Source organism: Choloepus didactylus, chromosome 27 (assembly GCF_015220235.1).
Source record: "Choloepus didactylus isolate mChoDid1 chromosome 27, mChoDid1.pri, whole genome shotgun sequence".
Lineage (NCBI taxonomy): Eukaryota > Metazoa > Chordata > Mammalia > Pilosa > Megalonychidae > Choloepus > Choloepus didactylus.
The window spans coordinates 5,896,592-5,909,948 of NC_051333.1; the positions used below are offsets into that span (position 1 = coordinate 5,896,592).

Genomic DNA, 13,357 nt, shown 5'->3' on the forward strand with positions numbered 1-13,357 from the left:
TAGGCATAAACACAGAAATTCTAAACAAATCTAGTGAGATAGTATAGATATACATCACAACCAAGGGTTTATTCTAAGAATGCAAGGGTAGCTTATTCAAAATTAATCAATGTAATTTATGATTATGTACCTTAAAGGATGAAAGCAATGTAACATCATAATATATGCAGAAAAAGCATTTAATAAAATTCAACACCACAATTAAAAAAAAAAACTAAAAAAGTAAAACTCTCAGCAAACTAGGAATAAGAGGAAACTTCCATAATCTGATAAAAGGTAGCTGCAAAACTCCTAATGCAAACTTCCTAATGGTAAAATAATAAACTTCCTTAATGCAGGGCCTCATCTGAGTCCTACAAATTCCCCACCGTCCTTTCTCTCCCCTCCCCTTGTATACTCTTTTCTCACACTTACCCCAAGGTACAGGCTGAGGTACAAAACCCACAAGAGGCATCGAGAGTAGCCCCACACCCATTTTTTCCCACCAAATCAGGGGGCACAAAAGATCTTTTCCTGATGAGTGGGTAACCCTAAGGGAAGCAGGAAGTGCCCAAGGCTCAGTGTGACTCCAGGTAAGATGAAGCTGGAACCGGAGCAGGATAGTAACAGGCTGAGCTCAAAAGTGCCCCCAGCCCCCTCCTCACATGGCCTGTAACTCCGCCTCCTCAGGACGTGGGGCAGAACTGGCCGCCGTGTCACCGGTCTGGGCTGAGTCCTCGCTCAGAGCCCTCTCCAGAATGGCAGGCAGGGAGTGGATCAGCCTCTCCCGGAAGTCCTGGCCCACGAAGACGTAGAGCATTGGGTTGAGGCAGCTGTTGAAAAAGGCCAGGGCGCTCATTGGGTTAACCAGGATGTTAAGGATCTTGTATTTACCTTCAAACAACATCTCTTTGAGCCAGACTGTACTGAGGAGGGCAACCAGTTGAAAGGGGAACCAGCAGAAGAAGAAGGCAGCCACGACAGCAGTGAGGACCCGTAAGGGGCGGCTGGATTTAATCAGGCCTTTTCTGCGCATCTTGGCAGCCACAAGCCCATAGCAAATAGCAACGATGGACATGGGGGCACTGAAGCCAATCGTGAAGCGGATGATCCCTCTGACTGTCAACATGGTTATGGCCACATTCACCTTTTCTTCCATGGTGTCACCCCAGGATGAAAAGTGGAAAGTACAATATATATTCCCTGCCCCATCATTTACTGTGGTCAAGAACAAGAAAATTGGCAGGGTGAGGATCAGGGCAAGAATCCAGGGAACAACAATCACTCTCTTGGCCAGACCTACAGTGCGGTGGTTCTGGGCCCACACCGGGTGCAGGACACAGATACAGCGGTCCAGAGCGATGAGCGCGATCAGGAAGACGCTTCCAAACAGGTTTATGTCCACCACAATGTGAATTAACTTGCACAGGAACCAGCCAAAAGGCCATCGTTCTTTCATGGCCATTGAGACAATGAGGAATGGCAGGGTGGCACTAAAAGAAAAGTCGGCTAAGGCCAGGTTCAGGTAACTGATGGTGGTGACCGTGCGAGCCATCCGGAAGCCGGTCACCCAGATCACAAGCCCGTTGCCCAGGACGCCGAGGACAAAGGTGACTCCAAGTATCACCAGTGGGAATATCCTCAGAACGGCATAGCCGGCAGACTCAGTGGGCACCTCTTCAGATGGATTCAGAGGGGTAGAGAAGTTGGCTTCCATCTTTCACACACCTGAAACATTTCAACAATGGCCGTTTCTCAGCTGTGGAACCATCCTGCAGTAACCCTATTCGTAGTCCACATCAACTTCTGCTATAACTCCCTCTCCAACCAGGACACCCTCTCCACTGCACCTTGTGGCCACTCATACTATAAAATTGGCAGTCTCTTAGGTCTTCCTTTGGGGAAGATAGTTCTCCATATGCCCATAATTATTAATATGCATTCCACCTATCAGACTAATTACTTTACCAAGAGGTAACAAGGTTCCTATTCACCAGCAGAAATACTTAACCTAGGGTGAATAGGCAACCTAAAATTGATGGACAGGCAGCTTTGCACAGTGGGGAAAGCACTGGACTCAGAGTCAGGCAGATGTAGGTTCAAATCTGCTTCCACCCAGAACTCAATGCACAAATGCTGGCAAATTCTGCAACCTTTGTAGACCACACATTCTCCCAGTCTCCCAGTTCCTGTCCCTCCCCACTGTGAGAACTCTTGACATATTGTTTGGATAGTGTTAAATAAAAGCTTTAGAATTTGACTTGAATTTGTAGTTAAAAAGGATTAGTGAACAGTACTAGTGTTATGTTCCTCCTGTGGATTCTGTGCAAGAGGAAGTCAGAAGAGGGGGCTCAATATCAACTTTCAGCCCTCTGCTTTTCACTGTCCCTGCCTAATATGGAGCTCTTCTTTGATTGAGATGCAAAGAATGTACACCCATTAGTGTTCTTGTGATGTGTTCAGTGGGATAAATAGTATGAGAGTAATAAGTTTTGCTAATATTTGTGAGACCATGCAATGTGTTAATTGCTATATATAGGATCCAGTTTCATCTACATAACAGCTCTCTAATGTTCATTTTTTTCCAGTTTTCATAAGAATACATTGATGTTCAGAGAAGTTATGAAACCTGCTGAGGGTGACTTAAGTTATAAGAGATAGAGGAAGGAGTTCAGTCCAGCTTGGTCTGACTTCCAAGACCTTTCTCCACACACCAATTGTGGCACCTGTTGCTGGTTGTCCACCCGACATCCATTCTGCCTCTCCCTGCTAACCAAACCACCATTTTGTGCAGTTTCTCAACCTTTAGGGAAGGTGCCCCTCTCCATACCCTTGGGGTCCATCCTGATTACTCTAACCAGTAACTAGAATTCCATTTGCTTTGCAAGGGCTTGCACGAGGACTCATAATTAAGTGCTTTAGGGAATAAGACTAAATTCTGGACAATAACACCATGGGAAGCGATTCTGGGACACTTCTGGGAATGGTTTCCTTGCTCTCAATAATAAAAATTCATAAAATGTGCCTCCTGCCTCTGGAACAGGGCACATCTTCAACCATTGCATCCAGTTCAACCCAGGGGTCTGTGTGACCCCCAGGTCCATGCTATTTGACCATGGTTCCTTGTACTCTGGTCTGTGGGGTATGTCAGATTCATCCAGAGTGGCTGTATGTGCATATTCATGAACCCCATCCTAGGCCTTCCTATATATCTCTTTGAGTAGAACCTAGGGTGATTTCCATGGCCACAAAAGAATGAGAATCATCTACCCTAGGCTGTTCTGTCTTCCTACAAGAAGTAGAAATTACAGAGCACTATTCCCATTGAAGCCACAAATTTCCTCCTCTGCAGCAAGGGGGTGATTTTGTAAGGAAGGCTGATTTCAGGTGAGGATTAACCGAGAGCAGATAAGGAAATGGGAGCTCTTGGTCCTTGCTGGGCCCTGGACTATGTCCTAGGGTATAAGCCTGGACCATGCATCATAGGAGCTCAAGGTCAGGTCAAAAATAATGCTCTTTGCAATAGTACCTACCATTTAGGAACATTTTTTTAAGTGCCAAGAACTTCTCTTTTACCCCTCAAAGCAATTTATTTCATGGATTTTGAGGATCAGATGTTTTACTACATGTAAGACACTGAACATTACATTGTCTTACATTATATCACATTGTAACTATGGAACAATATTAGTTATAGTTAGTATAACCATGGTATAAATGAGTAAGTCAAGACATAGATCAGTTAAATTATTTAAAGTCCCCAGTTAGAAAGAGGTAGAGCCAGAATTTGAGCTCAGCCAGACTGATTCCACCAGAATTTGTGCTCTTAACCCTCCACCACCCCATAACGCCTCAGCAGACCCAGGTTCTCTCTTCCCACCCTTCAAACTTCCTAGGAGGCACTCAGAAGACACAATGTACTCAATAATTTCTAAATCCTTGATTTGAAACTGTTGACACAACACAGAAGGATGATTCTGCAATGATGGGGTGGGGACAACACAACAAGGGGAGGTTGTAAAATTATGGAACTGCCCCCCTAGTTGGAGGATGTGGGAGAGGAGCTGTGAACCACAGATAATACAAGCACTGATGACAGTTGCTATTTGGTGAGCCCCTAATATGTTCCGTCACTGCACATTTTATCATCTCTAATAACACCCTTGTTTCTGGATAAGTATATTGTTGCATCATATAAGAGGAAACCCTGGTTCTGAGAGGGGAAGGACTTGCCCAGTGTCACAGTTATTAAGAGGAGCAGCTGGGTTTATGACCACAGATTTCAAATGAAAACACATTACTTCCCCGTAAAGCTTGCTCTATTTCTATAGCATATTTGCTTGCCTGTGCTTTAAAATAATTATTTCAGCCCTTCCACTTTCTCCTCAAGCCTTCTAACTTCCTCTCCCATGGCCACTCACAGCTGGTGCCCTTCCCTCATATTCTAATGAGAAAATGATAAATAAATGTGAAACTTCTCTCTCCCAAACACTACAGTCTACCTGCACCTGTTGTAAATAAAGAATTCTTGTTCATTCCAAAAGCTACCCTCCCCATGTTTGCTCTCCCTCTCACCTTCTCAATAACTACCCTTTTCAGCAAAAAAAATAAAATAAATAAAAGAACAGAGCAAAACCAAGATTATCTTTTCATTAGCTCATTCTCACTATCTCCTGCATTATCGTATCTCCTGCCTTTAGAAAGAAACTATTCTTGGCCTTTATTCCCTTCTAGCTTTAGTCCTATTTCTCTGAAAAGAATTCTTCTGTGAAGAGAATTCACAGCCAAACTTTAGAAGGAGGCGCCTCTAGGCGTTCACTCCACCTCCCCACCTTGCACTTTCTCCTCCACTCAAGCCAGTTGGCTCCAGTCCTCGGCATTCCGTGTGTTCTCCTTAAGGATACTCTGACCACCATGTTACCAAATCCAGTGACCTTTTCTCAGTTATTATTCTGAAATCTCGGTGACATAGGACTCATTTGACCCTTTTCCCCTTCTTGAAACATGTTTTTCTCGTGCCTTTGTGGACATGACGTTCTCTTGAGTGTCTCATTTGGCCACTTGCTGTCAGTTCACTTTACTAACATTTTCTCCTCTAAATTTAACTTTGAGAATGCCACATGGCTTGCTCCTGAGTGCCCTGTCCTCCTCTACATACAGTCTTTCCATAGGGGATGTCATCCAGGCCCAGACTCGAAATATACCTGTAACTTCTAATCTAAATCATTGGCCTTGACCCCTCCCCAGAACTCCAGCCTGATATAATCATGACTTTGTGACACCTCTGCACAGGGGTCTCATAGGCACCCCAAACCCAGACATTGCCTAAACTGAACTCTTGATTGTCCCCTTCCCCAACCTGCCACTCTCCCAGCATTCTGTATCTATTTGGAGCTTAAACATTCAGTTAAAGCTCCTAATCTAGAACTTATCACCCAATCCAATCCAACGCAAGTACTATTGCTTCCATCTACAAAATATTCTAAATCCATGCCAAGAATCATTTCCATCACCAGGACCCTGGCCTGTGCCCCTCATCTGACTTGCATCAGTAAAGTATACTAACTTTGCAAATAGCTGCTTCTTTCTCCTTTTGCCCGCCTCCCCTAAAGCCCGTTCTCCAGACAGAACCCAAATGATCTTTAAAAACACCAATCAGATCATGACACTCTTTTGTTCAACACCCTCTGGTGGTTTCCAAACTCCTAACTCAGGTTTACCAAGCCCTCGTTGATTATTCATCTATTCATTTACTTTCTGTCCTAAACACCATCTACACTAGTACATAAGTTATACACAACCACCAAGCTCACTCAACACTCTAGCTCCAGAGTAGTGCTGACCAATAGAAACGTAGGGTGAACCATAAGTGTGAGCCACATACATAATTTAAATTTTCCAGTAGCCATGTTAAAAAGAAGTTAGAAATGAATCCAGTGAAGTTAATTTCAAAAAGATATTTTATTTATCCCATTATTCGAAAAGAATGTCATTTCAACATGTAATCAATATAAATTATTAATGAGATATTTTGCACTCTGTTTCCATATTAAGTCTCCAAAAATACTAAGGGCATTTGACACTTAAAGCACATCTCCATTGGACTAGCCACAAATGAAGAGTTCAATAACTGCTAGTAGCAAGTAGATCCATATTGGACAGCACAACTCTAGAGTTTAGAAGATATATACAATACACTAGTGTCCCAATGATATTTTTTAAATTGTTTGATCCCAACTTACCACCAGCCGAACTTTTTGTCCTGTGGCCAGACTCTGGCTTCCTGTGGAGCGACTCAGGCTCTAAGGATTTCATCAGAGGCACTATTAAAGGTACAGGGGGAGGGATGACAGAGCAGGAACCAATTGGGAAACTTTTCACAATTTCCAGCATGTGCCACAGAGATGTCTTCACTAGACTTTCACAGAAACCCACGTGTCTGAATAGTCCCTTCACCTCCAACCTCTTTGGGAAGCAAGATTTCTGTCCTGTCAGTATCGAGGGTCAAGGAACCAGCGCGTCTAGTGTCTCCTCCCTCAAGGATCCAGGAAAATGAAAGAGACAATTATTGAGGTGAGAACAATTAGAGGTAGGCAATAAAAACGTGCTTAAAGAAAGGGTAACTAGAAACACAGAGAGAAGCAGGGGAGTATGTGAGACAGCACCCTCACCCGCCATTACCAGCAAAGATCAATCTCCTAACCCTCTGCTCCTGCGGGAACCAATCCGTGGGCTATTGATCTTAGGAGACAAGCCCTTTTTTGAGAATTTTAGCACCATCAGAATGTTCCAGGGAACTGTTCTTAAACCCAAGGGAAACAAGTATGAAGAAAAAATGGAGAGCCAAAAACAGAGTCCAAAAGAAAGAGATGAAGGTAAATATACTCTTTCCCCCTGAATCTCAATAACAATAGGGTGTTTTCAGTTATAAGTTATAGCAAACCTGACTGAGTTGCTTAAACCATGGGGAGATTTATTATTAATAAAAATTTGGAAGAAAGGCCGCCACAAGATAGGTCTAAGTCTGATGAGAATTGAGTTTAATTTAATCCTCTATTCTACCATCCTCAGTCTATAGGTTTTCTTTCCAGAGCCTCTTGACCCATGACCACAAGACGGCTGCCACCTTCCCAAACATCACTTTCCACATAACCTCTACAGTCAGAAGGATGGGAGTGGGCAGAACAATAGTCTTCATTCACATAGCTCTCTTATTTTATAAGGGAGAAAAATCTTTTCCAGAGCTTCTGCAGGACCTCTCCTTCCCTTTCATTGGCAGAACCAAGTCACATGCCATCCCTGGACCAATGCCGGGTAAAAAAAGAGAGAGAGAGATGGCAATTCCCCTGACAGGCTGAGGTCAATCATCATTGATCGCTTAGGATGAGCCACAATGTCACCCATATAAAGTGGAGCTCACTTATTAAGGAATGGGAGGTGGTGGGTATGGACTAGGCTAGGCCTCTGAAGAGGGGCTCCCTTGCTAGCCCCTGGGGACAAAGAGAGCAATCAGACATGGTCTCTGCCCTGGAGAAATTGACCACCTTGCTGGAGACATGAGAGCAAAGCATTCAGCCATAGTAGAGAGGGGGTATGAGTAGTGATAGAAAGATGCCTGGATCATTTTGGGATCCACTGAAAGTACAGCTAACTCAGATCGGAAGGGTCTGGGGACACTTCCTGGAGGAGGTGACATCTAGGTTGTCTTAAAGACTCAGGTAAAGAGGAGAAAGAAAAGTGTATCACAGGCAGAAGGGAGTAAAACTGCATAGGAAAAGGGCCAAGAAATTGCAGATTATCTTTGGTGATTGGAGGATAGATGTTGCAATGCGGTTCTGACACTTGCCACTCAGAGTTAGATCAGACTTCACATATTCAGGGCACAGTCCTCCAGAGGAATGCCCTCAATTCAGACACCAGCTGCAATTTCAGGAGTTCCCAGGCCACCCTCACTTCTGTCCATCTGGCTACAAGTTGGCAGTTTCCCACCACCCCCTCAGATTAGACTATTTGCTAGAACAGCTCACAGACCTCAGGAAAGTGCTGTACATACAATTGCAGTTTTATTGCAGCCAAAAAGGATACAGATCAGAAGGAGCCAAAAGAAGAGACGCCTAGGGGGCACAGACGCCATCTCTCAATGGGAAGAGTGTCGAAGAACTTTACGACCATTTTCTTAAAATCCATCACACAGGGTGTAATTGGGTAGATTTGGGGCCATTGTTGAGACGAGAACCCATGAGGAAAGGCAGAGCATGCTGTGGGGCCAGTGCTGGAGATGGGCATGCGGGGAAGATAAACCCAAGCTTGATGTGTCTGGAGATCAAAAGCAAGGTGTTTGCTAGCTGAGGTTAAAGCCTTCAGCATGTACCTGTTCACCCAGGGAAAATGTAAAAACAGGCAAAGAGAGTTTTTTTTCTAATTACTCAGATAAAGGTAATATTTGAGTCCTTTATATGCACAAGAATCCATACTAAGTTCTTTTCATCAGTTATCTTATTTGTTCTGCTCAAAAATGTCCTCTGTACGTATTATTATACCCACTTCATAGACGAAATGACTGGGGCTTGGTGAAGTTCAATCAGGAGTCGGCAAACCACGGCTTGCAGGCCTGAGAGTTAAGAATGGATTTTACATTTTGAAGTGGTTGAAAAACTCAAAAGAAGAATATTCTGGGACATGTGGAAATTATGTAAAATTCAAATGTCAGTGTCCATAAATACATTTTTTAGATCAGAGACACATCCAGCTGTTTACATATTGTCTATGACTGTTTTCACTCTATAATGGTGGAACTGGGTAGTTGAGACAGAGGGTATGACCTGTAAAATCTAAATTATTTACTATCTGGCCCTTTACAGAAAACGTTTGCAGAGCCCTAAGTTAAATGGCTTTTCCGACCACAGAACTATTAAATGGCAGAGCTAGGGTTCCAGCCCAGGCAATCTGGCTTTTCCCTGTCAGTCACTCTGCTGATTGAGGCCATTTCAGACATCAGCCACTAGAAAGGTCAGGGATTTTTGTGAACAGGCAAGAATTCATCCTACCCAGTTTAACTCCAATGCCACTTCCCCTTTGACTTTACCCGGATTAGGCAATGGGGTCACTCAGTTGAGGGAATTTATTTTGACACTTTTCTTCTTTTCTACTTCCTAGTCTCTTTGGGCCACACACTATTGCCTCTAACCATTTATGCAAATCCTTAAATGTTAGCTAGAAACAAACTTGCTCAAGGTTTATATTAAATGGAGCTTGCTGGAAAAATGCAGGGGCATTCCAAGAAGTCCAATTGCAGGAAGACCTGGAAATTTGTCCAGCAGCTACTTTCTGTGGGATCCTGTATCTCTTGTCTTCTTTCAGCATCTGGGCATTTCTCCTCTATGTGTGATGTTGTCCTCTGCCATCTTCTTCATTCTAATTCCTTGAAGACTCTACCTTCCTTGTGACTTTTGGCCATCTCAGCACCAGTTCAGGTCCTGAATCCACACCCATCAAAGTAGCTACCAAGTCAGAGTCCCTACATTCAATTTTCAAGTGGGAGAGCGTGATTGGACACTGGCAGGGAATGGATTGGCTGCCTTTGCATCAGTGACCATCCCTGAACCAATCAGCTGTAGCCAGGGCACGACTGGGGGATGCTGGGGGTGGGAGTGAGGGTGATGGGTAGTGATGGGAGTTATGCTAGGTCAAGTTCGCATGGTAAAATAAAGCAGCTGCTCTGGGGCAGGTTCTTTAAGGAGAGATTATTGGCAAAGAATGCAAGGAGTGTGTCAGGTGAAGTTGAGGTACTGCAGCAAAGTTTCTGGAGAATCTTTTGGGCTTAGCTTATTCATGGCTGTCTCATTAAGCTTTGGAAAAAGATAGGAAATAACTTGTAATATGTGTTAGTCACGTGTTGGGCTTCATGCCCCAAGATGTAGGGCTGATGAACCCTGAGACAAGGTAGGGTTCTGAGCAGAGAAGCTACTTGCGAAGTGTTTTAATTTCCTAGCTGCTAAAACAAATACCATGCACTTGTTTGGCTTAACAACAGGAAATTTTTGCCTCAGGGTTTCAGAGGCTGGAAGGTTTCATCCTTCCAGGTTGGTATCTTCTGGCTGGCCAGAAATCTTAGGAGTTCCTTGGCTTTGTTCTCACATAGCAATGCACGTGGTGGCGTCTTCCTTCTCTTCTGGGTTCCGTTGACTTCCAGCTTCTGACTGCTCTCCCATGGCTGCTCTCTCCGTCTGACTTTCATTCTGCTTATAAAGGACTCTGGTAATCTGAATTAAAGCCCAACCTGATTTAATTGAGCTGCACCCTGACCGAAGTAACATCTTGGAGAGATCTTATTTACAGTGGAGCCACACTAACCAGAATGTGGAGCAAGACCAAGAACAAGTACGAACTGGGGCACACAAATCAATCCACCACATTAAGAGTCTCACAGCTCAAGAGCCAAAGCCATGTCTGCTCGGATTGAAATCCTTCCCCTCTGGACTACGTCATTCTGCCCCTGACTTTGCTCTCTAACCTCGGTGCAATCCAAGGAAATTCATTTCTTCCCCCATTTCATTCCGTTTTCCCAAGTGTAAATGAGGGGGAAAATGCCTCTCTGCTGACTCAGAGTGTGTGTCAATATGACACAACAGTGGAATGGATTCCATGGCGCTTTGGGAAATAATGTAAAGGACTATGCAAATATGAAGGATTAACTCAGGGAGCAATCATTGAGGCTTTTTCTGTGCCGGGCATTTGCCGAATGTTCTCTGGGAAAAGAAGAAATCAGACCCCATTCTCCAAGAGCTCACAGGAGACTTGTACATGCCAGGTACCCCACTAGAGGGTCTGGAAGAATTTTCCCTGAGCTGGAAGAATGGAATATGCTCATGGGTTCCCACCCTCTAATTCTTCCTTAAAGGCCTCTGTTCCATCTTCGGCTGAAACCCGGCCAAGTTCCCAACTCATCTCCTGAGGAACCCGAAATGGAGAAAAGATGTTACAATAGAATTTACCAAAATGTTCATCTTTGTTTGTTCTCCATTTCTCTTTCCTTTGCCCAATTTCAAGCGGGTGTCTGGTTTCTATATTTGCTAGCTCATCATTTATGGAGCTAGGGAGGGGAGCTATGTGAGGTTGTTGGCACATGGAACATCCCCAAATGACTCTGAGTTTTGTTAAAAATCTAAAACCCTGGTAAGTGAATAGGTTCTGGTCCCCAAAATTGAAAGATAGAGATAGAAATTGAAAGTTGGTAAAATACACCAAGAGAAGGAGCAGCAGAAATAGAAACAGAGACAGAGGAGGGGATGAGAGAAGAGGGGAGATGTTGATGGGGAGAGAGAGCAGAGGGAGAGAAAGGAAGAGTAGAAAGGAGTAAAGAAGAGGTAAAAAGGGAAAATAAAGGGAGATGAGGGGAGAAAAGAGAAGTGGAGGAGTGGGGGGAGAGTAGGGATAGAGAGACAGCAATCGGGCACCCATCCACAGGTCTGTGGCAGACCCCTTCAAATGGATAAACTTAGAATGGAAGGCGGCATGGGATGCTAAGAAAGATGGGGATCCAGGCTCAGTAAAGGTGCCCAAACCCCAGGCATGGTGCCGCTGCAGGGAGCTTCTGGTATCCAAGGGTACAGTAGGGTCAGGCCATGGGGCTTCCAGAAGTGACCAGGGTAGACTGGTCCTTTGGTCCCAATTTGTCTTCCCCATTCCCCAGCCCCACCCCACCCCACGCCACCCCCAATTTCCAGGAACCACCTAATCCTTTAGGTTTCTGGTGCTACTATACGAAGGTGAGGAGGCCCAGTGGTGACAGAAATGGAATTTTCCACCAAACCGAAGAGATGGCAGCTCCAAGTCAGAACTTTCAAAACTAGTTGTTTTAAGAGAAACAACAAAAGGAATTCTTTCTTGATACATAGGCTTGTGCACCAGGATTAATCCCTGTGACACCAAGAAATGATGCCGCCCCGTCCTGGTCCCTGCTTTCTTTGGGGATGGTAGGAGCAGAGAGCACGAGGTAAGAAACAGCCTGGCCAGCTTGGTTGGAAACCATCAGCTTGAATAAGACTGTTCATAATGCAACAAAATCTTTCTGTGACCCCATGGAAGGAAATCAATGTAAGGCTCTTTTCATCTTATTCCTTGTTGGTAGAGATTAAGTTACACCTTTGGGCAGGTAGGTGAGCAAAGAGGACAGGGAGAGAGAATGAGACACAAGAGGGAGGGTAAGGGTTAGATAAGGTAATGAACAGGTAATCCTGGCATCTGCCTTTGCAACCCAGATTCAAGGGTCAGCTTCCTCTAACAGGTAGATTAAAAGAAACATAGATCCCATCTCATGCTACTCTTGGGGGTCCACATAGAGATTCTCCTTCACTATCTCCACCAACACTTAGCAAATGGCCATGGCTTTGAACTCCTGGACGTTATCCTCTTCATAAAATCACTCCTCCCTCTTAAAAGAGGCCAATGTAGGACCTTGATTTTCTCCACCAACATCACTACAAGACTGGAGAGAAATGCTACTTTTCACTAGATGGCCTAATTACAAAAGTTGGCAGCAGAGGGAAAAACTTCAAACCAAGTTTTAATGTTCTCTTTCCCCCTAGTGCAAGAGGAAGCACCCGCAAGTTCAAACCTTTACAGGTTTCCTCTTGTGGGAACACACTGGTTTTGACCTGCTTCTTTTGACCTTCACAGTGAAAATAGGTATCTACCTTTCAGGAAATACCAACTTGTATTTAAATGACTTGATCTCTCACCTGGATCCATTTCCTCCTTCTCCCAGAAGCATATTCAATATACTAGAGGTGTGGGAAGACTTCATCAGAGCAGTTGGCTATTTATGCTCCCACCTCCAAGTTCCCCAGGACTGTCCAAGGAAGATATGGGATCTTAAGATACTGTTCCTTTTGAGAGATCCTCTTAAATAGGAGGCATGGCTAATATGTGAATTAGTGAAAAACATGCACACACATGTGCATGCACCCAAAGTTTATCATCATGGCTCATAGCCACCCCAAAGCTATCATCGTGCCCACAAACCCTGCTGCTCCTCATGGGGTCTATGACACAGTTATAATCCCACCCAACTCTCAGATACCCAAACCAGAAAAGTCAGTTTCAATTTGCCTTCTCCCTTTCCATCACACTCCAGAGCCAATTAGTCTTCAAGTCCATCTACTCTACCTGGGGAATCTTCCATAACTCTTCTTCTCTCCATCTCCACCATCCCTGCCCTGAGTGCCTTGAACATCTCTCCCTTGATTTACTACAACAGCCTCCACGCTTGTTATCCTTCCTCTCTTGGGAACCTTCTAAAATATGTCTTTTATATTTGATCCCAAGAAATTTTTATGAAATATAAATCTAAACATACCCCACTTCTAATTAAAAATCT

The 13,357-nt window shown here is 44.2% G+C and overlaps 1 protein-coding gene across 1 annotated transcript; it reads right to left on the reverse strand.

Annotated features, from left to right (window-relative positions):
- Positions 1–209: 209 nt before the first annotated feature.
- On the reverse strand, positions 210–6,272 carry FPR2 (formyl peptide receptor 2). The gene is made up of 2 exons (XM_037819429.1): positions 6,222–6,272; positions 210–1,707 (listed from the first exon to the last, which is right to left on the reverse strand). Exon 2 carries the CDS (start codon positions 1,694–1,696, stop codon positions 641–643), a length of 1,056 nt encoding a protein of 351 aa, XP_037675357.1. The 5' UTR covers positions 1,697–1,707; positions 6,222–6,272; the 3' UTR covers positions 210–640.
- Positions 6,273–13,357: the final 7,085 nt, after the last annotated feature.